This window comes from Oryx dammah, unplaced genomic scaffold (genome assembly GCF_014754425.2).
Source record: "Oryx dammah isolate SB20612 unplaced genomic scaffold, SCBI_Odam_1.1 HiC_scaffold_25, whole genome shotgun sequence".
In the NCBI taxonomy this organism is placed as follows: Eukaryota; Metazoa; Chordata; class Mammalia; order Artiodactyla; family Bovidae; genus Oryx; species Oryx dammah.
The window spans coordinates 103,012,233-103,035,644 of record NW_024070209.1 but is presented as its reverse complement, the minus strand read 5'-3'; the positions used below and the strand labels follow the sequence as shown (position 1 = coordinate 103,035,644).

The window sequence follows — 23,412 nt, the reverse complement described above, 5'->3', positions numbered from 1 at the left end:
CCATCACCACCGCCAGCATCAAAATCCCAGTCACTACCATCACCACCCCCATTAGCACCATCAAAATCACCACCACCACCACCACCATCAAAATCACCGTCACCACCATCACCACCACAAGCATCAAAATCCCAGTCACTACCATCATCACCACCACCACCATCATCACCACCATCAAAATCAGCATCACTACCATCATCACCACCACCACCATTATTCACCAGGGGTGCCAAGCTCCTATCATTCGTGACCCACCACACAGCACCAGATGGGCCTGGAGAGGCTCTAAGGGATGGATCCAGAAATACTTTAAGCAGTGAGATCATCTTTGCTCCTATTGCAAGGATAAGTTTAGGACAGCATAACATAAACTCCAAAGCATCATTAACCATTTTCAGACCATTTTGAAAGCCGGAAGGAAAACAATGTGTCGCCCCCAGAGCCAAAGAGCTTGGCAAAGTGTCAGCCTTATCCTGCATTTCTCACTCGGGTCGGGGGGGCTGTCCCCGGCACTGGACGTGGTTGCTGCGGAATGTGTGCAGAGGGAAGCAGGGCGCTGGGCAGAGCGGCACCAGCTTCCACTCTGCACCAGCCTTGGTGGCAACGACTGTGGGTGCACACTGTCCCCGCATCTTACCAGATCCTCACCCAGAACTTCTGCTCATAAGATTTACCAACGGAGAACTCCTGTAATCAGCTGATCACAGAGGAAACTGCAGTTAGAGAGTGGCTCCCAGACCCGTGCGAAGACCCTGAAACAGGCGCGCTGTGCGTCCCCTTCTTCTGCTCAGGGGCTCGTGCTTAAGTCATTTTGGCCAAAAACATACTGAGAGCTCTAAAATTATCACCTCTTTTTGACCTGGAAATCCCACCTCTAGGAATTTATCCCAAGGAGATCACGGGTCCTCAAAAAAAATTAACCGTCACATCGTTGATCAGAGTTGCTTTTGTCGTTTAGTCGCTAACTTGTCTGTAGCTCTTTGTGATGCTACAGACCCCATGGGGCCCGCTGGGCTCCTCTGTCCATGGGGTTTCCTAGGAAAGAAGACTCGAGTGGGTTGCCATTTCCTCCCCACAGGATCTTCCCTGCCCAGGGATTGAACTCGAGTCTCCTGTAAAGGCGGATTCTTTACCACTGAGTCAGGGAAGCCCTATCAGAGTGGCTTCTACAGAGTGAAAAACCAAGAAAATGTTAGCGCCTGTTGTTTTGAGTGGATGGCTGGGGGGTCAGTCCTCGAAGCCAGCCCACAAAGGAGCAGGCGGCTGGTACGGATTCCCAGCCTGGCTGCCTCAGGGGAACTGCTGCGGAGACAGGAGGCCTGGCAGAGCGGACGGGCATTGGCAGCAGCCAGCAGCAAAGCTCTGGCCTAGACCCTCCACTCCTCTGGGCCACCTGGGCTTGGACATGCCAAGAGGCACACTGCACATCCGCCTGAAGCACGCTCTCCACCCTGCCGTGCCAGCCCTGGTGAGGAGGTAGGGGAAGGGCCCAGGGTTGGGGCCCTGCCCTCAGACTCGTGTGACCTTGGCCGAGTCCCTGCCCCTATTCCCCAGCCAGCCTTCTTCACTTTAGTTCAGCTCAGTCAGTCATGTCCGACCCTTTGCAACCCCATGGGCTGCAGCACGCCGGGCCTCCCTGTCCATGGCCAACTCCCGGAGCTCACTCAAACTCATGTCCATTGAGTCGGTAATGCCAACCAGCCTCCTTATCCTTGGCTATAAAGAGGGGTCATTGGTCCCACTTTGTTGAGTTGGTGGGCGGTTAAACCAGATGACAATGATGCCTGGCACCGTGCCCATGTAAATGGGGAGTATGGTGGTGGGTGCTGCTGGAATAAACATGAGCATTCCTTCCCCATCAAGGTGGAAGAGTTGAGTCTCCAGGGAACACCAAGGAGCCTCATACCACCCCCACGGCTCCCCCCGCAGCCCCTCGCCACCCCTGGATTGCCTCCAGGACTGCTGGCAGACAGGAACCCGGCGGTCGTATGAGGAAGCCTTCCTCTAGGGTGGGGGAGGTCGTGTCTGTTTGGGGCATGGTCCCACTGGAGTGCCTCGGGCACGGCCTCTCACCTGCTTTATCACGTGTTTGACTTTGGTTTTTGTCTCCTCTACCACAAGGTTCACCCCCAAAGCCCCAGGATTCAGCCATTCCAAAATCTGCCAGCAAAAGAGAAGCTTTCAGGAAAATGTACCCATCTGTGCACTTCCCAAAGTGTGCCCACCTCCAGGGTCTGTTCTGGTCCTCCTAAGTTTCTTCATGGGCTGGCAAAGAAGGAAATGACCCAGAAGGCTGAGGAGGCCTGCAAAGGCAGAACCTGAGCCCGTCTCTCAGGGGCCGATTCTGGAGCTCCATCCACCACCCCAGGCCCCTTCTCCAATCTGTGGTTAGGACCAGCCATCCATCCAAAAGCCAGCACTTCCCTAGGGCAAAGGGCTTCTTCACTCGCTGTAGCCCCTTGGGATCCCAGCTTCCAGCGGCCACCTCCAAACTGGGCCGCCAAACAAGAAAGTAACTGGTCCATAATTGGTGCAATCGTAAGCCACAGCCCCGTGTGAGCCTGGCATGTGCCAAGCGCTTTACAGCCACCCACACAGTTGGCACTGTTGCTTATCTCCTCATTTACACTGGAGGAAACTAGCTGGGGCCTTGCCCAAGGGTACAGCACCGGTACCTCAGAGGGCCTGGCCTGGTCTGGGAGTCGGGAGTCTGACTCCAGAGATGGTGCGTGGACACATGAGGCTGGGTGGCGCGAGAACATTCGTCAGAGGATGAAGGAAAGGGGGCTGCAGGAGGCAGAGGACTTTGTCCAGGTGGTGGGGCCTGGACCCTCAGAGTCTAGAGCAGTTTTAGGGTTCTGTAACCCAGCACCTGCAGCCTGAAGCCTGCTTGGGGGTGACAGGGGTGGAGACCTGAGCAACTCATGCCCCTGTAAGAAGGCTCACACTCAGGCACTCTCAGCAGGCAAATGAAACAATAAAATGCACTGGTGTCTCAGATCAAGGCTTTTTTTTCCTCTTAAAAGGTAACTTTGTTTTTAAAATTCTCTGGTCACCCAGAAACTCGTCTGCTTTACCACTGGCTCACTCCCCACCCTAGACCACCCCCACCCCCCACCCCCCCACCCATGTCACTCCAACACAAAACGAGATTCTCACAAACTGAGCAAAACCTAACTTAACGAATCATTGTCAGATTAATGAATCTTTTTACAAAGACCGACTCTAACATTTAATAAAGTGGACATTTTATGCATTTGGTAAACATTCAGATGCACTCATCTCACACACTAGTAAAGTTATGCTCAAAATTCTCCAAGCCAGGCTTCAGCAGTATGTGAACTGTGAACTTCCAGATGTTCAAGCTGGTTTTACAAAAGGCAGAGGAACCAGAGATCAAATTGCCAACATCCACTGGATCATCGAAAAAACAAGTGAGTTCCAGAAAAACATCTATTTCTGCTTTATTGACTATGCCAAAGCCTTTGACTGTGTGGATCACAATCAATTGTGGAAAATTCTTCAAGAGATGGGAATACCAGACCACCTGACCTGGCTCTTGAGAAATCTGTATGCAGGTGAGGAAGCAACAGTTAGAACTGGACATGGAAAAACAGACTGGTTTCAAATAGGAAAAGGAGTACGTCAAGGCTGTATATTGTCACCCTGCTTATTTAACTTCTATGCAGAGTACATCATGAGAAACACTGGGCTGGAAGAAGCACAACCTGGAATCAAGACTGCCGGAAGAAATATCAATAACCTCAGATATGCAGATGACACCACCCTTATGGCAGAAAGTGAAGAGGAACTAAAAAGCTTCTTGATGAAAGTGAAAGAGGAGAGTGAAAAAGTTGGCTTAAAGCTCAACATTCAGAAAACTAAGATCATGGCATCTGGTCCCATCACTTCATGGGAATTAGATGGGGAAACAGCAGAAACAGTGTCAGACTTTACTTTTTTGGGCTCCAAAATCAATGCAGATGGTGACTGCAGCCATGAAATTAAAAGACGCTTACTCCTTGGAAGGAAAGTTATGACCAGCCTAGATAGCGTATTGAAAAGCAGAGACATTGCTTTGCCAGCAAAGGTCTGTCTAGTCAAGGCTATGGTTTTTCCAGTGGTCATGTATGGATGTGAGAGTTGGACTGTGAAGAAAGCTGAGCGCCGAAGAATTGATGCTTTTGAACTGTGGTGTTGGAGAAGACTCTTGAGAGTCCCTTGGACTGCAAGGAGATCCAACCAGTCCATTCTGAAGGAGATCAGCCCTGGGATTTCTTTGGAAGGAATGATGTTAAAGCTGAAACTCCAGTACTTTGGCCACCTCATGCGAAGAGTTGACTCATTGGAAAAGACTCTGATGCTGGGAGGGATTGGGGGCAGGAGGAGAAGGGGACGACAGAGGATGAGATGGCTGGATGGCATCACTGACTCGATGGACATGAGTCTCAGTGAACTCCGGGAGTTGGTGGTGGACAGGGAGGCCTGGCATGCTGTGATTCATGAGGTCGCAAAGAGTTGGACACAACTGAGCGACTGAACTGAACTGAACTGAAACACTCAAATGGCTGTCTGAGGAGGCCTTACAAATAGCTGTGAAAAGAAGAGAAGCAAAAGGGAAAGGAGAAAAGGGAAAGATACAGCCATCAGAATGCAGAGTTCCCAAGACTATCAAGGAGAGGGAAGAAAGCCTTCCCAACTGATAAATGGAAGGAAATAGAGGAAAACAATAGAATGGGAAAGACTGGAGATCTCTTCAAGACAATGAGAGATACCGAGGGAACATTTCACGCACAGATGGGCTCAATAAAGGACAGAAATGGTATAGACCTAACAGAAGCAGAAGATATTAAGGAGACAAGGATACACAGAAGTACACAAAAAAAGATCTTTATGACCCAGATAACCACGATGGTGTGATCACTCACCTATAGCCAGACATGCTGGAGTGCAAAGTCAAGTGGGCCTTAGGAAGCATCACTACAAACAAAGTTAGTGGAGGTGATGGAATTCCAGCTGAGCTATTTCAAATCCTAAAAGATGATGCTGTGAAAGTGCTGCACTCAATATGCCAGCAAATTTGGAAAACCCAGCAGTGGCCACAGGACTGGAAAAGGTCAGTTCTCATTCCAATCCCAAAGAAAGGCAATGCCAAAGAATGTTTAGACTACCACACAATTGCACTTATCTCACATGCTAGCAAAGTGATGCTCAAAATTCTCCAAGCTAGGCTTCAACAGTATGTGAACCGAGAACTTTGAGATGTTCAAGCTGGATTTAGAAAAGGCAGAGGAACCAGAGATCCAATTGCCAACATTCGTCGGATCATCGAAAAAGCCAGAGAATTCCAGAAAAACATATACTTCTGCTTCATTGACTACACTAAAGCCTTAAACTGTGTGGATCAAAACAAACTGTGGAAAATTACTCAAGAGATGGGAATACCAGACCACCTGACCTGCCTCCTGAGAAATCTGTGTGCAGGTCAAGAAGCAATGGTTAGAACCGGATTGGAATAATGAACTAGTTCCAAATTGAGAAAGGAGTACATCAAGGCTGTATATTGTCACCCTGCTTATTTAACTTCTATGCAGAGTACATCATGTGAAATGCTGGGCTGGAAGAAGCACAAGCTGGAATCAAGTTTGCCAGGAGAAATATCAACAACCTCAGATATGCAGATACCACCACCCTTATGGCAGAAAGAGAAGAGGAACTAAAGAGCCTCTTGATGAAAGTGAAAGAAGAGAGTGAAAAAAACTGGTTTAAAATTCAACATTCAGAAAACTAAGATTATGGCATCCGTCCCACCAGTTCATGGCAAACAGATGGGGAAACAATAGAAACAGTGAGAGACTTTATTTTTGGGGGCTCCAAAATCACTGCAGATGGTGACTGCAGCCATGAAATTAAAAGACACTTGCTCCTTGGAAGAAAAACTATGACAAACCTAGGCAGCATATTAAAAAGCAGAGACATTACTTTGCCAACAAAGGTCCATCTAGTCAAAGTGAAAGTCGCTCAGTCATGTCTGACTCTTTGCGATCCCATGGACTATATAGTCTATGGAATTCTCCAGGCCAGAACACTGGAGAGGGGGGCCTTTCCCTTCTCCAGGCAATCTTCCCAACCCAGGGATCAAACCCAGATCTCCTGAATTCCAGGTGGATTCTTTACCAGCTGAGCCACCAGGAAAGCCCAAGAATACTGGAGTGGGTAGCCTGTTTCTTCCCCAGCAGATCTTCCCCACCTAGGAATCGAACCGGGTTCTCCTACCGTTGCAGGCAGATTCTTTACCAACTGAGCTACAGGGAACCCCCCATCTAGTCAGAGCTATGGTGTTTCCAGTAGTCACGTATGGATGTGAGAGTTGGACCATAAAGAAAGCTGAGCACGGAAGAATTGATGCTTTTGAACTTTGGTGCTGGAGAATACTCTTGAGAGTCCCTTGGATTGCAAGGCGATGCAACCAGTCAATCCTAAAGGAAATCAGTCCCGAATATTTATTGGAAGGACTGAAGCTGAAGCTGAAGCTCCTATACTTTGGCCACCTGATGTGAAGAACTGACCTGATGCTGGGAAAGACTGAAGGCAGGAGGAGAAGGGGACGACAGAGGATGAGTTGGTTGGATGGCATCACCAACTCGATGGACATGAGTCTGAACAAGGTGGTGATGGACAGGGAGGCCTGGCAGGCTGCAGTCCATGGGGTTGCAGAGTTGGACACAACTGAGCGACTGAACTGAACTGAAACATTCATTTCTCTTTATTTTCCAACTATCCTTTTGTTTTGTGATTTTTTAGGCCCTAAACATTTTCACAAGCCCTGGAAAAGGCCCAGTTTCCCCCAGCTAGGGACTACTGATGGGGTGTCTTAGGAGCCTGAGGGCTTCAGATGTTGAATTCTGAATGTTCTAGGGTTTGCAGGAGCTGAAGCGCATGGAACTGTGGGGAAAAAAGGATGAGGTTGTTTTCTAGCATCCTATATTCAGACTGGAGAGGCCTTAATTTCATCCGTCATTTTAGAGAGGGGAAAACCCAGTGTAGAGGGGCAAAGGACACCCAGGAGGTCACCTATGAGCTAGAGGCAAATACTGGCTCAACATGGGCGCCTTGCCTCCCTGGGGTCAGACGTGGAAGCAGGGCGGCTTTTCAGGTGAGTTGGGCTTAGTCGCTCAGTCGTGTCCAGCACTTTGCGGCCCCATGGACTGTAGCCCGCCAGGCTCCTCTGTCCATGGCATTCTCCAGGCAAGAATACTGGAGTGGGTTGCCGTGCCCTCCTCCAGGGGATCTTCCCCACCCAGGGATCGAGCCCGGGTCCCTCGCATCGCGGGGCGGATTCCTGACCAGCTGAGCCACCAGGGAAGCCGGGGGCCCCAGGGACTGTGACCGTTAAACCGCTAGGAGCTGGGGGTGGTGGCAGCAGGACCGGGTCCTGGGCTCGGCCCTGACCATCGGCCCCTCGCCGTCCCCGCCTACTCGCCAGGGGACCACTCGGCACCTGGTACTTTTCCATAGGGTCTTCAGGGGAAGACTCGGCCTCCCTGGCCCTCTGCGGGGCGCTGGGGTGCACCTCCGGCCCGAGCCGCAGTCCGGCCCCGGACTGAGCATGCGCAGTGTGGTCCGCGTCCGGTGTGCGCCCATCCCCCATCCGGGGGACACCCATCAGCCCCCGGGAGCTCGCTTGCCGACCCGGGCCCTCCCTGCCTGAACAGCGCCGGCTGCAGCGTCCTTTCAGCAGGCCGGCCCTCAGGGGCGGGGCCTCGCGAGGGGGAGGGCGGGGCCTGAACGCGGCGGGGAGGGCGGGGCCTGGGTGCGGCGGGCCGCGAGCGGCCCCTTTAAGGCGCGGCCGGGGCGGGCCCCGCGGCGCGGCCCCTTTAAGGCTTGGCCTACGTGGCAGCCGCTGGAGCCGCGGACGCGCAGCGAGGCCGGCCGCTGGGTACTTCCTGTGGAGGCCGCAGCGGGCGCGGGCGCCGACGGGCCGAGCGCCGAGGGAGCGAGCGAGCGAGCGAGCGAGCCGAGCCTCCCGCCGCCGCCATGGGCCAGAACGACCTGATGGGCACGGCCGAGGACTTCGCCGACCAGGTGCGGCCTGCGGGCCCGTCCGCCCGGGGCCCCCCCCCCCTCCCCGGCCCTCCTGCCGGGCCCCCGGCCTGGTTGCCTCCGGGCCCCGAGGCCTGGGCCTGGCCCCTCCCGATGCCCCTGCCGGGCTCGCTCCCCCTCCCCCAGCCGGGGCCCTGCCTCCCGGGCTCGCCGCCTGCCCGGGCCGGGGGTCCCCCCAAACTCGGCCTCGGGGGCCCAGCCCGCCTGCGCGCCGGGGCGCCCTGGCTGGCTTCCCCGGGCCCGGGCTTCGGGCGCCCAGCTCTGTGGGCCCGTCCTCCCTCCCTGATCCGGCCCGGCTCGTCCTAGACGCCGAGGGGCGTCGGCGGCTGTCCCCCCGCCTCCCGAGAAGGGGTCTGAGGCCCCGGGGTGGGGCGGGGAATGCTTGGGGAGCGTCCTCGCCCTTTTGCACCGCTGGGTGGTCCCTGCACGCTTGTCCTTCCACTGGGCACTCTTAGGGGGCGGATCCTGAACAGGGGGGTTGGTCAGATTGGAGGCCTGAGGGGGTCCTCCCGATGGAAAAGGGGGCGCCCTGGTAGCCACCCCCGCTGCAGAAAGCCACGGCACTGTTTCTTTGCTCTGTCCCAGACGTCTTGGGTTCACGGGGTCCCTTTGACCCTTCCCTTCCATCTTCCTTCCCTGTCTGGACTCTGCCCCGCGATGAAATGAATGGGTATGTGTCTGTACATGCAGCTAGGGGGAGGGGGACGCCTACCTTCCTGTTCGGAGTCCAGGAGTGTCCAGGTGGCATTCCTAGCAACAGGGAAGCGAGCCCTTGAAACCGGCCACTGAGTCACTGCTAAAGGTGTTCGGAAACTAGACGGACAGAACCAGGTCCTGCAAAGGGGACAGAGCTCTTGTGCCGTCTCCTTCGACCAAGCGTGGCCCCGAGACCACAGCGGTGATTCTTCAGCCGTGTCCCGTTATGTCTGCAGACCTATAGGAAGAGCTGCGGCTGGCCCAGCCGCCATGCTCTCTTTGGTTTACTTAATGGGTGTGTGGCTTCCTCAGAGTTAAAAGTAGTGAGGTTTAAGTTTCTGCCTTTACGGGGGTGGTTATAATTTGTCGTACTCCACGGCTGGGCTCACTGGAAGGTGTGTGTGGGAGAGAGATTGTTAAACAATAGTTAAGTGAGCTGTTTTCTAATCAGTTATTGGTGAACAAGGTTTCCTGTTGTTCCTCTGAAGGATGAGATCTCTCTAGTGTGGCCTCCCCGTTGGGTTCTCCCAGCCCCATCTTCCTGTGAGCTGCTTATGTTATAAAACTGTGGGGCTAAAATGGTCAACTTGAAGAAATGTTTTTCCCTCAGGTCACGATTTTGTGTTTACAATCTAAAAATTGTATCCCTTGCAAAAACAATTTGTATAGAAAGCTCTCAAAAACCAAGCCAGCTGACTTTGTCCGCTTTCATTGACATGATTTTAGTGACCCAGTTTTGTTTCCCCAAGTAGCCGCCACCTAAGAAGACAGCTCAATTCAGCCCTGGTAGCCGTGAGAGCCTTGTACACTCTCTGCAGCCCGGAACAACCCCGGTTTTGCAACTGAATTTCATAACTGAATCTAGATAAAATGTCTCCACTCAAGTTGCTGCCAACTATCAAATGATAAACCCTCCTCCTGCCAAAAAAAAAAAAAATCAGACTCTCTTTACGTAACCCTTTCTTTTTTTTCCTCCGTGCATTTTGTTTGCTTTAAATGAAAGAAGCAGAATCTTGGAACTGGAAAGGCCCTCGAGGGGCACACAGGACCAACCTGTACCGGTTTCACTGCTGAGGCTCCTGGGGCCTGGGGCCACAGCCCTGGGCAAAGCCCAGTATCACACGCAACATGCTTCTCAGGCTTGATGTTTTTCTGTAAGAGAGCACGCTGCCTAAGATCTGGAAAAGCAAGGCCACATCTGCCGGGCAGGGCAGGCTCCTGCGGTCAGTTTTTGAGAGCCAGAGCCCACCTTGGGGGTGACAGCTGCCCGCAGACACCTCCGTGCCCTTCCGTGGGAGGGCAGGGCTGGGCTGTGCTGTCACCACCGAAGTTAGGAGCTGCTTCTGCCACCTGGCCTGGTATGAGCGAGAGGCGTGGATGGGTGATGGGGCGCAGAGCAAAAGCGATGGCTTCCTGTGGACAGAATCTGGCCAGACTGGGCTGACACTTTTGTTTTTTGACATTGATCCACATAGTGTTAAAACAGCTGCCAACAGTAAAGGTGCAGAAAGTCCAGGCTTTTAAGATGAAAATGACCTCACTTGAAGGGACTGGGGAAGTGTCATGAAAGTCACTGATGTGACTAATAAATGTAAGCATGACATACCTGTCTTTTCTAACTTCATCTTCAGAAAACAGAAGCAAAAATGAAGGGACAGAAAGTCAGCCAGAAGTTAGCAGGGTCTCAGAAGGGCCATGTGTTCCCTGAGAGCTACGACGGTAATCCGGAATCTTCGATGCCCCGGCATGGGGCCAGGTCGTCCGCGCACACTCCTTGTGTTGCCCGAGGGTCCCGGGAGCTCGGGCCACAGTGCTTCCATCTTCAGATGCAGCGCGGGGGGTCTGTGTGGTCTTGCGCGGCACGTGGTGGCCCGCCACATGGAGTCGGCGAGCTGCGACCTTCCTTCAGGCCTGCAGAGGCACGAGTGTGGGTGAGTGGTCTGGCTCCTTGCGGCCAGCAGGCTCAGCTGCCTCTTTGGCATCAGGCTCCTTGCCCTGGGTGGCAGGGACAGCGTCCTCCTGCTGGAGAAAGTGCTGAGAGAGCTGTCTGCGGAAGCTGGCATTCGGAAGCCATATGAGCCTGGGTCTGAAGGGGCCAGAGACCAATGAATTTAGCAGTCGAAAATGACGCCCGTCCCCTGCAGCTGGGACTCAAGGCCAGCCTGCAGGCTATGACTCCCAAGCACATTTGCCCCAGTAAATAGGAGCATTAGCACTTAATGGGCTGTGTCACCAAGGTGACAGATAAGCTGCGTGAGGCCTTGCTTTCCGTGTGGCCTTTGGTATTTCCACCTGTCTCCTGGCAGGACAGAGCCAGTCCTGGGAGCTCGCACCTCCAGGAGCTCCCTTTGGCCTCTGGTCAAGCGCTGGGGAGCAGGGGATGGCCCTGGCGGGACACTGAGCCAGGCCTCCGTGGCCCCCAGGTCTCGGGGCTGTGCCTTGACCCCGTGTGGAGCCACCGGTGTGGGTAGGGTTTGGGACAGCGCTGGGTGGGTTCTCGGTGTTCTCCTCCTGTTCCTTTGTCATCCCTCCCCCACAAGGGCTTCCGGCCTTACACCAAAAAGGAGCGGGGAGAGGGCAGAGAGGAGCCGGCTGACTCACTGTCCCCTGCTCCGACCTCAGACAGGAGTTCTGAGAAGGCGCCCTGCCTCCCTGCCTCTTGGGGAGCAGGGTGGAGGCGCAGGCGCGGGGGTGGCGGGGCTTCTCTCGGAAGGCCCTGAGCAGCCTGGCACTGCCCCTCTCTCAGTGGCGCTGTGCCCCGCGTGGGTTTTCAGTAGGGAAGCCATCTCTCTAGGCCAGGGCCGACCAACACCTCTTCTTGGACCTCCAGGTTCTGCGTGGCTTTACAGAGCACTCTGGGAGACTCACTGGGGGTCCGAGGGCCCTGGTGGATATGCCCCTGTGAGTCACCGGGCTCAGGTACCAGCCCTGACCCAGCCTGATGGGCTGGAGGTCACTGGCCACAGGCTCTAATCTTCTGGGGTGTACAGGCTCGGAGCGGCCCTGGAGAAGGGCAGCCCCAGTTCTCAGGGTGCACGGAAGCCTGACCTGCCTCTTGCCTCTGCCTGCAAGTCCTCGTGAACCAAGAGTGGCCGCCTGCTTTCCTCCAGTCCCTTTTGTCCTGAACACTGAGAGAGAGTAGGTCTCCCCGTGTTCTGTGGGAGCTGCGGGTGGCTGTGGGATGTGATGGCCGCGTCCCAGAGCCACGTCCCAGCTTGGATACAACTGCTGCTTGAATCCCTGCTGCTGGGAAACCACAGCCCCTTGTATGGAAACCTTAACTCTGCAGGTGAGCCCTCAGATGGGGTCCTGCTTAGGACCCATATGCCACGCTTGACTGTGAGCTTCTTGCGAAAGGCCTGCCCCCCAGAGGCTGACAGACCTGGTCCCTTGTCCAGCGTCTCCTTCTGGCCTTCCCCTCGTGATCCTCTGTCTGGGCACAGGGCGTGCACTGCCCGTGACCACTGTGGGTGCGTGAGCTGCAGTCAGCCCCTGGCCTCGGGGCCCATGGTGTGTGCAGGAGGCCAGCTTAGTGTGAGCACTGGCCGGGCGGCCTCTGGGTGCCTGCTTCAGGGGCTCCTCTGCTGTGCCAGGGGGCCGCTGTCTGCAGCAGCACCGTGTGGGCCCAGGGGCCAGGTGCTGAGAGCATAGCCTGTGCAGGCGAGGCTCACGTCGGTTCTGCTCCCATGCCGTCCCCCCGGCCACCTTCCTCCGTGTTCAGTCCAAACAGGTGCTCGTTAGAGGGTGGCTGGTTTCAGAGAGGCTCTGGATCGACCTGACTTATAAAATAGCCCTAAACCTAGCCCACGTTGTTGTTTAGCTGCTAAGTCACGTCCAACTCTTTGTGACCCCATGGGCTGTAGCCCACCAGGCTCCTCTGACCATGGGATTTCCCAGGCAGGAACACTGGGGTGGGTGGTCATTTCCTCCTCCAGGGGATCTTTCTAACCCAGGAATCGAGCCCACGTCTCCTGCATTGGCAGGTGGACTCTACCACTGAGATGTGCTCAGTTCAGAGCACAGATAACCTGAATTTTTGCAGTGTTTTCTAACTCAGAGAGATGTCTGTCTTGGCATGTCTGCACTCGGAGGAAGGACTGAATTACCTGTCGGAAGAGAACTTCTCTCTGCCGCTCTCTAATCCCCTTGACCCAGACACTCAAATTAAGAGCGCAGACGTGTCATGGACGCTTTAAACACTGCCTCCGTCTTGTGGTTTAGGGGCCAGTGGAGGCGAGTTGGCCCCCGCCTGGGATTCACTGTCCACACTGCCCCCCCGGCGGGCTGTGCCAGCCTCATATGGCTTTCCCCAAGTTTCAACACTCTGCTGAGGCCCGTGTTGTCGCCAGGCTTCTTGGCTGGTGGCTGGGCCTACCCGGCTGGGTGATTACCCCATTGCTGGGTGTTTTGACTCAGGCCCTGAGGCAGAAACGGGCGGGTGTGTGGCCTGTGCTGTCCCCACAGCTCCTGATCTGAGGTGCTTCTACCCTACGTGGACTCCAGAGTCCATGGAGGTATGTTTGGGACCTCTTTTTTTTTTTTCCTTTTAAAGACAAGGTCCACTGTCTTCTTTTTCCTCTGCTCATTAAGCTTGGAAAGAATCTTCACGACTATTAACCCAGTGGTCCTCACTTTGTAGGATAGTAAAGACCCCCTGCCCCCTCCAAAGCATTCACTCAGCTTGTCCACAGTGCGCTGGCTGTCGGGGTCAGAGCCGGGGTGGGAGCGCCAGCCCTCCGCCCCCGCCCCGGGCCCGCCTGCTCACCGGTCTGTGCATCTCCCTCTCTCACTGGGACTCTGGCGCGATTCCGTGGGGGCCAGGGGCCCAGCAGGCGTGTGCAGAAGTGACACCTCGGGCCTATGCTCTGGGACTTGGAGAGGGTGGACACCTGGCTTGTCACCCCTCTGTCCTCAGGCCAGGCTGCTGTGGCCCAGAGCCTGGGGGAGGGGAGGCGTCTCTGTGCTGACTAAGCCAGAACTGACAGCTAAAGGTTGGTCTAAACAGCTGGCGGCTTGCTAACCATGGTGGACGGCTTTAGCAGTGCCTAGGACTTTCAGTCAGCTTTTCAAAACACCAAAACGGAAGAAACGCTCCCAGGCACACCTTCTTCTATTCCAGCAGCAGGTTAGCCAGCCTGAGAGGTTGTGACACTCAGTGTCCCTTCGAGGGGTCAGATTCATGGGTGCCCTTCGGACTCTGGCTGCTGACACACAAGCCACGTGGGCGGGCACCCGATCTTTCTCCCCAGTTCCTGCTGTTACCGTGTGTCGCAGGGTGTCTTTCCCTTTGTCCCTCCACTTTGAGTGCTTGGGAGGAGAAAGTGCGTGCGGTTCACCCGAATGACGTTCTTGCCTCGGTTTTGTGCGTGTTCCTTAGCCAGCCATCGTGAACGGCCTGGCTGGCGCGGCGCAGGAGGCGGCTGTGTCTGCAGGCGTTTCTGTCACCGTGGGGGCGGGGCTGTCCCAGCAGCTCGAGGGTAGTGAGGCCAGGCAGGCGCAAGCCCGGGCAGCGGTACTGCGGTGGAGAGACCCGGGCCAGGGCTTCGCCGAGGGCCCACTGAGTCTGTCGTGGGCCAGTCTGGCTTCCCACGCCCTTGACTGCGGTGGACGTGCTGTCCTGCAGCAGTTCACGTGTGATGACTGTAGGTGACACGCACACGCTGGCTGAAACGACAGAGGAGGAGGTCGGGGGCCGGACTGAGGTCTCCCTCGCCTCCAGGCAGGGTGCTGGATCCGCCCCCCCCGCCCCCCCGGGCAGTGCTGGGAGCGGCTGCCAGGCCTCCCCCCACCCCATCCCGCTGCCCCTCACCGTGGCTTTCCCGGCCCTGCAGTTCCTGCGCGTCACGAAGCAGTACCTGCCGCATGTGGCACGCCTCTGCCTGATCAGCACGTTCCTGGAGGACGGCATCCGCATGTGGTTCCAGTGGAGTGAGCAGCGGGACTACATCGACACCACCTGGAACTGTGGCTACTTGCTGGCCTCCTCCTTCGTCTTCCTCAACCTGCTGGGACAGCTGAGTGAGTGGCACCTGTGCCCCCCCGGGTCTCCTGGGCAGCGGCCTGGGAGCAAGCCCTGCCGGCCCTCGGCCGGCTGCTCTGTGTTTAGTCCTGGCCGCATTTCTTTGCGGTCCTCGGCTCAGTGCCCGGAGCAGGAGGTGCAGGGGGCTGGGGGGCAGCCAGTGAGGAGCCGAGGCACCCCGAACCCAGGGTCTGGAGAGGATGACAGCGGCAAACGGAGAAGGGCGGGCCTTGGACGCCGGTGCGGCCGCGTGGGCTTTGGGCCCGGCTCCCACCGACCGTCCCCTGTCCTCGGGGGCCAGGACCGGACTGCAGCTCCCAGCAGAGCTGCCTGTAACACACGGCGACTCAAGCCAGGAGTCCACTTTCTGGACCAGGGCTGTTGATAGGTAGAGGCCATCCCCGCCAGAGGCTGCTTTTTGCTCGGGCGGGTGGCTGGGCTGCCGCGGCGCCAGCAGCCAGGGGAGGGGCCGCAGCCCTGACCTCAGCCTCCTTGCAGCTGGCTGCATCCTGGTGCTGAGCAGGAACTTCGTGCAGTACGCCTGCTTCGGGCTCTTTGGCATCATCGCGCTGCAGGTAAGCGGGTCTCCCTCCTCTCGCCCTGCTTAGAGCTGAGCCCCGGGGACAGAGGCCATGGGGACTCGGCCCCACTCCCCTTCAGCCCGCTTGGAGCTGAGCTCCGCTTCCACCGTTGGCGGCTTCCCCGAGCTCCTGTGACAAGGCAGCAGTTCACAGGGCTCTCTGCTTCACAGAGGATGCGCAGCTACTCGTGACACGCTTAGCTCACAGTTCATCCGCATCCGGTCTTGGAGCCGCCGTGTCCTCCGGAACTGTCTGGGCCCAGCTCTGAGGAAGCAGGGGCTTGTTGACAGGTCCAGGCCACCACCCACCCCAAGGGACGCTGAGCCCGTTGCTGAGTTTGGGGCTGTTGATGTCCCGAAAGGGTTTTGTCTGTCTTGTATTTAGATTTCTCACGTATGTTGGAAGAATTGCCTGATGCTGTTAATTCTGTAGAAACAGAAATTTGTCTGGAAACGCTGAGACTGAAAAACGCTTTCCTCTTCCCTCAGACGATCGCCTACAGCATTTTATGGGACTTGAAGTTTCTGATGAGGTAGGTATCTTCTGGTTGGTGACTAGTGTATCTCGTGTCTCTAAAGTCAGTAGCTGTTAGTTGAAGTGAGTTTCTCTGGGTCAAAACCATGCTTCTTAGACTCTGTAGTGGACGTTGGTGAGGCCTTTTCCTCCCCATCCCCGAACCGCGAGAACACAGGTGAGAACCGCCACGTCTCATGAGGGCTCACGGGTCCGGGGGGGCCACTGGTCAGCAGGAGAGCCTGGCCCGGGCCCCGCGGTGGGTGCAGACGCATCTGTGTCTCCGGTCCTGTCCACGGGGGTCAGCGGGGTCCCCTTCCTGCTGGGGCCTCCGACCCGGTCTGCCCAGCACTGGCAGGGCCGGGGGCCCTGAGCGACCGCTTTGGGGGTGTGTCCCGCAGGAACCTGGCCCTGGGAGGAGGCTTGCTGCTGCTGCTGGCCGAGTCCCGATCCGAAGGCAAGAGCATGTTCGCGGGCGTCCCCACCATGCGCGAGAGCTCCCCCAAGCAGTACATGCAGCTCGGAGGCCGAGTCCTGCTGGTCCTGATGTTCATGACGCTGCTCCATTTTGACGCCAGCTTCTTCTCAGTACGTCTCCCCGGTTGATCCCCAACCTTCTGGAAGGGCGCTGCCCCTCCCCTGCGTGCTGCACACTGCCGAGGGGCCGTCAGAACGGTCCCTGACACTGCTGAGTTCTCGGGGCCAGGAAGCTGCCCTGGCCTCACCGCAGAGCCCCACCAACTGGGGCTGCAGGCTCACAGCACGCACACCTGCTTCTCTTTCCTTCCGGGCACGCCTGCCTGCAGCGTGTACTGTTTGCATGCCAGGGGTTGGGGCTGCAGAGTCGAAGGCTTCATCCTTGGCCCTAGGAGCTCATAGAGCTGGGGCCCTGGCTCGGCAGGGTCCTCGGGAGGGCTCTTGGCACTGGGGGCAGGGAGCGGTTGGTCCTGAGCAGCTCGGGGGAGTGTGGTCCCAGCTAACAGCCCCTAGGGTCAGCCGTGAGCGAGTCCCACTAGTAACTCTGCCTGTGAACTGCAGACCTCTCTCCGTCCGGGCGGCCATCTGCCGCCCTCTCCGCGGTAGCGCCTCTTTTCCTTCCCTGCTTGTGATGCTGGCTCTCAGCACGCCCCGTGTTACTCCACCCTGGCGCGGGGCCTGCAGGGACGCGGGCAGCTGGAGCTGGCCTGCGTATCCAGCAGGACGCGTCTCTTCTTCACACTGATTCTCGTTCCGTACCTTTCGACCCATGTAGATCCTGCAGAACATCGTGGGCACGGCTCTGATGATTTTGGTGGCCATCGGCTTTAAAACCAAGCTGGCCGCCTTGACTCTTGTCGTCTGGCTGTTTGCCATCAACGTGTACTTCAACGCCTTCTGGACCATTCCTGTTTATAAGCCCATGCACGACTTCCTCAAGTACGACTTCTTCCAGACCATGTCGGTGATCGGAGGCTTGCTCCTGGTGGTGGCCCTGGGCCCAGGGGGTGTGTCCATGGACGAGAAGAAGAAAGAATGGTAACGGAGTCCTCCCTGCCTGGCTGGGACCCACGGCCGCTGAGGACTGGTTCAGGGTGGATTTGAGCAACTGCCAGCATCTCCTGTACCCTCTTCCCTTCCCTCCCTTGGTAAAGGCACAGATGTTTTGAGAACTTTATTTGCAGACACCTGATCATTAATGGCTAAACCTGCTATGGACCCACAGCCTGGCATCTGACTGTGCGGAGCCGGCCGGCCGAGGCCAGCGCCCCCCGCCCCGGGGCAGGGCCGTGGCTTGTTGGCGTGAGCATCTTGCTTGGCTGTGGCCCGTCGGCCCAACTTTTCTTTTTTGGGGTGGGGGACCTTGAAGCTGTACTGTGAGCAGATACATTTGTGTATCATTTGAAGCAGTCTCCCTTTTTTTTTTTTTTTTGAAGTTTACCTTTTTAGCTAAAACTACTCAATGATTCGGGGTGGCCCAGCCCAACATCAACACACTGGTTTAGGCCCACACCAGTGCTTTCCCCGTGGGCTCCACCCTGCGCTGTGATCCTGTTATAGGGCCGGTGAGAGCGTTTAGAGAAACCCCAGACCCCAAGAATACGGCAGTATTAGAGCAGCAGCTGAAGCTGCAGTTTACGGCCAGGGCGTTCCTCAGAGAAGTGGCCGGGGTCGGTGCGGTTTCCGCAGGGTGCTGCCTGGGAGCGCAAGGGGCTTGTGGCGGGGACAAGGCCCTCAAAGGCCACCCAGAGCCTGCAGGGGCCGGAGCCCAGGCCTGGCAGCACGTGTGGGTCTCGTCGGTGCCCAGATGGGGAGCAGCTGCTGCCGTGGGCAGGGCTGGGCCGGAGCGGGCGCTCAGACCAGTTACCTCAGGCCAACCTGTCCAGAGCTGCAGCCGGCGCCCCACTGCCTGGCGCCCCCGGCCCACTTGCTCCCTGCCCTCACGAGGCCGCTGCTTGCTCAGATTGTCTATTTGCTATGCTGATTGCAGCCCCAGTTACTTTTTACGATTTGTGATGCCTTACCGATTGGATCTTGATCCTGTATTTAAAGTTTTCTAACATTGCCTTATACTGTGTTTCTCTTCTTGGGGGTGGGGCCGTGAGCTCTTCTCGCTGTTCTTCGCTCCTCCACCTGGTAGCAGAGGCCATGAGGTGACGGCAGCCCCTGTGCCGCCCCCGGGTCCTCCTTGGGGGCCAGGCCTTCCAAGGTCTCACAAGCCTTGCCTTGGAGCGGGCCCCATCTTCTCTGGATTCATCTGCTGGGGGTGCCAGCCTGACCCAAGGGCCTTCCCCAGGGCCAGTCCTGAACCCGGATCCACACGGACCTTTGTGTCGAGCCAGGGTGAGGGAAGCAACCCCCACCCCGACCCACTTGAGCCCCTGGCCAGCTTCACAGGATGGGGACAGGCTGGCTCTTACCCACTAGAGCTGCTAGAACCTTCCCTACAGTCTGGACCCAGCTAACCCGAGGGGAGCCATTGCTACCTTTCCAGCATCACCCGTGTCCCCCCCACCCGAGGCCCCCACTGCAGAGGCTCCTTATACCCCACCCCCAGGAGCCCACTTCCCTACCCCCTGAGTATTTATAAAGATGGAGGGCTTTCTACTTCCGTCCCTGGGGTGCTCCCACGTGAAGGGGGTTCTGACTCTGTCTCAGTCTGGGCAGGGTGCTCTTTCAGCGCATGCCCGCTCAGTTAACCCAGCCTCCCGGCCCCGGGGACAGCCCGCTTGGCTAGGCCGCTGCTGCCTGTGGCATTGTTTCTGGCGGGGTAGTTTTTAGTTTGCAAAAACTCAGACTGCCCCCTGGTGGTCCCCAGCCCACCTCCCTGTCCCTGAGTGGGCTAGTGCTCAGGGCAGGGGTGGATGCTTATGTAAGAAGAGGAAAAAGGACCTACTAAATTGGTTTTAGCAAAAAGAATTTCTGAAAAACACTTTTTGCTCTCTGTGGGAAATAGGTATAAATCTCATGCTGTATTTTATATCTTAGTTGTGTCTGAAAACATTTTGATTTTTGGAGACACGTCAAAATAAACAATGGCATTTGCTGTATGCAGTGTGGTCCTCTGGTGTCCTCCAGCCAGGTGGGGCTTGGCCAGGGCTCTCCCTGGGTGCCCCCTCCAGGCGTCGCTGGAGACCACATCCAGTTGGAGGTCTTCCTTCGGGGTCCCTGCGGCTCCCTGGGTTTGGAGTCAGACCCTAGCCGTGCAGGCAGCGGCAGCAAACGAGGAGTGCGTGGAGCAGGTCTTGGGAACTGGACCAGCGGGGACCCTGGCGGGCAGCTTCCGAGGACTTTCAGAATTCTCTCAAGATGTGTTTTCCCCAGCGACCTTTCGTCAACCTGACTGTTTAAAAGAGCTGAAGCTCTTAGGTTTGCGGTGGTGATTTTTGAACTTCTTTTTCAAGGAGCTGGACCGCTTCTGTGGCACAAACAAGAGAATTCCCGTCAGCGGGGGCATTCGGATGTGATACCGGGGTGCTGTGAGCCTGCCTCCCAACCCCAGCCCGCAGGGAGGAAGGGGCTTTAGTGGGAACCCCTGGGCAGCTTTCTGCCTGCGGCTTCCGTGGCAACTCGGCCGGGCAGTTAAAAAGCAGCACTCGGACCCCAACCGCACAGCCCTGCCCCGCCCTCTACCAGCCCAGTGCTCAGAGGTTCCGGGGGCTCTGATCAAGTCCCCTCCTCGAAGTCCCTGTGCTGTGCTCTGGACGCCCTGCCTTAGACCCGGGGCCCTGAGCCTCCTCCGTGCAGCCCCTTCTGCGCAGGCGCAGACCAGGAAGCAGCCCCGCCCCCACCGAGCAGCCCCGCCAGCGCCTGTCTTGTATACTGCTGGCTTGAAATTTCAGCTGTGAAAAAAAAAAAGTTTCTGATTTTTTTTCTCAAGCTGAAACCCACGGCTATACGAAGCCGCTGCCGCGCCGGCAGCCCGAGGGCTAGCACTACCTTCCTGCGCTTGTGGACATGCTCCTGGCCCGCTCCCAGAGCCCTGCAGTCTTCAGGGCCCGGCTCTTGGGGACATCTTGGCTTCTCGTCCTCGTCCTCAGTCAGAAAGTCGTCAGTGCTGTCCCCAGGCCCAGTTGCTTCCGGGTCCTTCTTGGTGAACAGCTCAGCTGCAAGGGGTAGAGGTTTGGGCTGTCAGAGGTCAAGTGTACCACCTGTGCCGAGGGGTCAGCCAGGCCCAGGACCAGAAGCGGACACACAGCAGGAGGGAACTGCTTGCTGATGAAATCCGCGGGGGCAGCTGTGACCGAATCCCGAGGCCGGGTTGGGGGGCCGCTCTAGCTTACGCGGGTACAGGTCTGTCATGCTATCATCGCTGTCGCTTGGGGCAGCACCATCATCGCTGGACGGGGGTTCCCAGAAGGCTTCTCTAGGACATGGCGGCCCATCACCGTCCTGCTGGTCTTCCCTCCTCCTTCTCCTCTTGTGCAGGAGGCAGGCCGGCACGAACTCCACGCCCTGCTCCTGACACTCCTCATCTGCAAGACAGACCGGTACGCTGCCTGGCTCCCTCGTGTCTCCCCATGGTCCTCCGGCACACAGCTGGGCTTGGCCTGGGTCCTGCCACCCTCCTCCCCAGGGAAACGTCAGGAGAGCCTTCAGCTCGGCTCCTCCTGGGACTGCAGACAGGTGCGTGGGGGTGCGGGCCAGGGGCAGGAGAGTGGAGACCGAACCGGCCTGGAGCACCCATTCCTTCGGCTCCAGCCAGTTTCCAGGAAGCCGCGCCTAGGAGACTGCCAAGTAGGCACAGGAAGCCACGCCAGCCTGCCACCCGGAGACTGAAGTCCCCTCAAGCACAGCAGCTGGGACCCCTCCTTGGATGGTGCACTCCATAAAGAAGGCTCTAAGCCTCCAGTGCACTCCCATCCAAAGCTGCCAAGACCCTCTGTGGTCTTTGTCCCCACCTGCCTGGTGGCACAGCAGCCATCCTACAGAACTGCCCCCCGAGCCGAGCCGAGCGCTGTCCTCGCAGCCCCTCAAATCCTGTCTGAAGAGAAGCCCTGAGAGAGCCTCCTGTGTCAGGCAGGCCCACCTGGCTCAGCGCCATCTTCTTCGGAGCACCTGACCTCACCTGCGCCACCCTGGGGTCTGCTGCCCGCCCTGTGCTGCCCCTACCATCACCCTCTCCTCACCGTGCTGGGACCGGGCCTGGCGCACCCACCAAGGGCCACCAAAGGCTGACCAGACTGCCGCTTCTGCCTTCTAGGGGTGCTGGTCCTGGGGAGAGCACGCAGGCACCCAGACACCCATGTCCCCCGAGGCTACTTACACTTGCGCAGTGCCCTCTGGTACCGCCGGCCCTGGGTGTGCCTCAGCACGTGCTCCGGGGACTTGTTGATGTGTCGCAGGGTGAGTTTGCAGAACAGCTGGTGCCTAAGGGACAGTTCACAAGCCAGGGTCCAGACCCACAGCTCTCTACCATGGCCACGTCTTAGAATCACCCCTAGAGAGGCTGATGGGGGAGGTCTGCCGTGTGGCTTAGGCATCAGGATTCTTCCAAGCTTCCAAGCAACTGCAGCCTGCCACTCCTCCAGACAGCCTCACCGTCCACCCAGAAAACAGCCCCAGACAGCCTGGCCAGCCTCCCCTGACTGCTCCAGCAGGAGAGGCATGTGGACCACTGCTTTACAAAGTGCTGGGCAGTGCGACTGTCTGCCACCCCCTTCATCTTGACTACTACTGTCAACCGTGCCCTCTTGGCTAAATCAAAGCTCTCCTTTAAAGAAGGAAAATGGCCACCTTCAGAACCTCAGGTCACAAAGCACAAGTGCACCAACCCTCTACGAAGCACACAGGCCCAGGTGGTAAACCTCGTGTTTACAAAAAGAGAACGAAATATCAACTTCAGATATCCAGATGGTACCACTGTAATGCACTACCATCCAGTAGTCATGTATGAATGTGAGAGCTGGACCATAAAGTAAGCTGAGTGCGGAAGAACTGATGCTTTTGAATTGTGATGCTGGAGAAGACCTTTGAGAGTCCCTTCTACAGCAAAACCAAACCAGTCACTTCTAAAGGAAATCAACCCTGAATATTCACTGGAAGGACTGATGCTGAAGCTGAATCTCCAATACTCTGACCACCTGATGCGAAGAGCCGACTCAATGGAAAAGGCCCTTAAGTTGGGAAAGATTCAGAGCAAGGGGAGAAGAGGATGATAGAGGATGAGATGGTTAGCTAGCATCATCGACTCAATGGATATGAATTTGAGCAAATTCCAGGAGATGGTGAAGGACAGAAAAGCCCGGTGCACTGTAGCCCACGAGTCGCAAAGAGTCGGACACGACTGAGCGACTGAACACGCCCACATACAGACGTGAGCGAGACGGGGACCTCACTTGGGGTCCCAGGTGACTCACAGCTCCAGAACTCCCCCCTGCATCTCAGGTCTCCTATCAGACGGGCGGGTGGGCGCTGCCAAACTGGCCGCATCTCTGAGGAGCGCTCACTCTGCGGAGAGGGGTCGGGGCTCCGGAGTCTACCCAGTCCCGGCCAGACTCAGCACTAGAAACTGTCCCTCCCCCGGCCTGCCCGGCAGTACCCGGCCGCCCCGCCCCGGCCTGGCCACGTACGGGTTCTTGGTGCTGGGTACGATGTGCGGCTCGAACTCGGTGTAGTCGAAGGCCGGGGAGGCGCGGACCAGCCGCCGGTACCTCTTGCCGCGGGTGTAGACCTGGAGCTCGGGCAGGCGACAAGGCAGCTCGTGGCCGGTCAGAGCGCATCGCACCTGCGGGCGGGAGCGCGGCGCGGTCACGGGGTCCGGGCGCTGGGGGTCTCGGGGCCCGCCGTGGGGTTCCCGCACCCCATCCCCGCCCCGCTCCCACCTTGCAGGCGCCGGGCTCCAGCCGCAGGCTCGGGTGCTCGCGCAGAAAGGCGCGCACGTCTGCCGGCAGCTCGCTCATGGCTCGGCGCGCGGAGCTGGGAGCCGAGCTTCGCCGGAACCACGTGGGGCGGGGCGGGGGCGGGGGCGGGACCGAACGACGCCCGGGAAGCACACGCCTCCAGGGCCCGGAAGTGAGCGGG

General features: G+C 57.4%; 2 protein-coding genes across 2 annotated transcripts; one reads left to right on the top strand and one right to left on the bottom strand.

The window, feature by feature from the left end:
* Positions 1-7,865: 7,865 nt before the first annotated feature.
* Positions 7,866-19,439, top strand: SURF4 (surfeit 4). The gene is made up of 6 exons (XM_040225612.1): positions 7,866-8,085; positions 14,631-14,817; positions 15,317-15,393; positions 15,888-15,931; positions 16,314-16,500; positions 17,165-19,439. Exons 1-6 carry the CDS (start codon positions 8,038-8,040, stop codon positions 17,429-17,431), a joined length of 810 nt encoding a protein of 269 aa, XP_040081546.1. The 5' UTR covers positions 7,866-8,037; the 3' UTR covers positions 17,432-19,439.
* Positions 17,806-23,335, bottom strand: SURF2 (surfeit 2). Its single transcript, XM_040225617.1, has 6 exons — positions 23,214-23,335; positions 22,962-23,116; positions 21,656-21,759; positions 20,673-20,864; positions 20,329-20,495; positions 17,806-19,807 (listed from the first exon to the last, which is right to left on the bottom strand). The coding sequence occupies exons 1-6, from the start codon at positions 23,289-23,291 to the stop codon at positions 19,724-19,726; spliced, it is 780 nt and encodes a 259-aa protein (XP_040081551.1). The 5' UTR covers positions 23,292-23,335; the 3' UTR covers positions 17,806-19,723.
* Between the last annotated feature and the right edge of the window lie 77 nt (positions 23,336-23,412).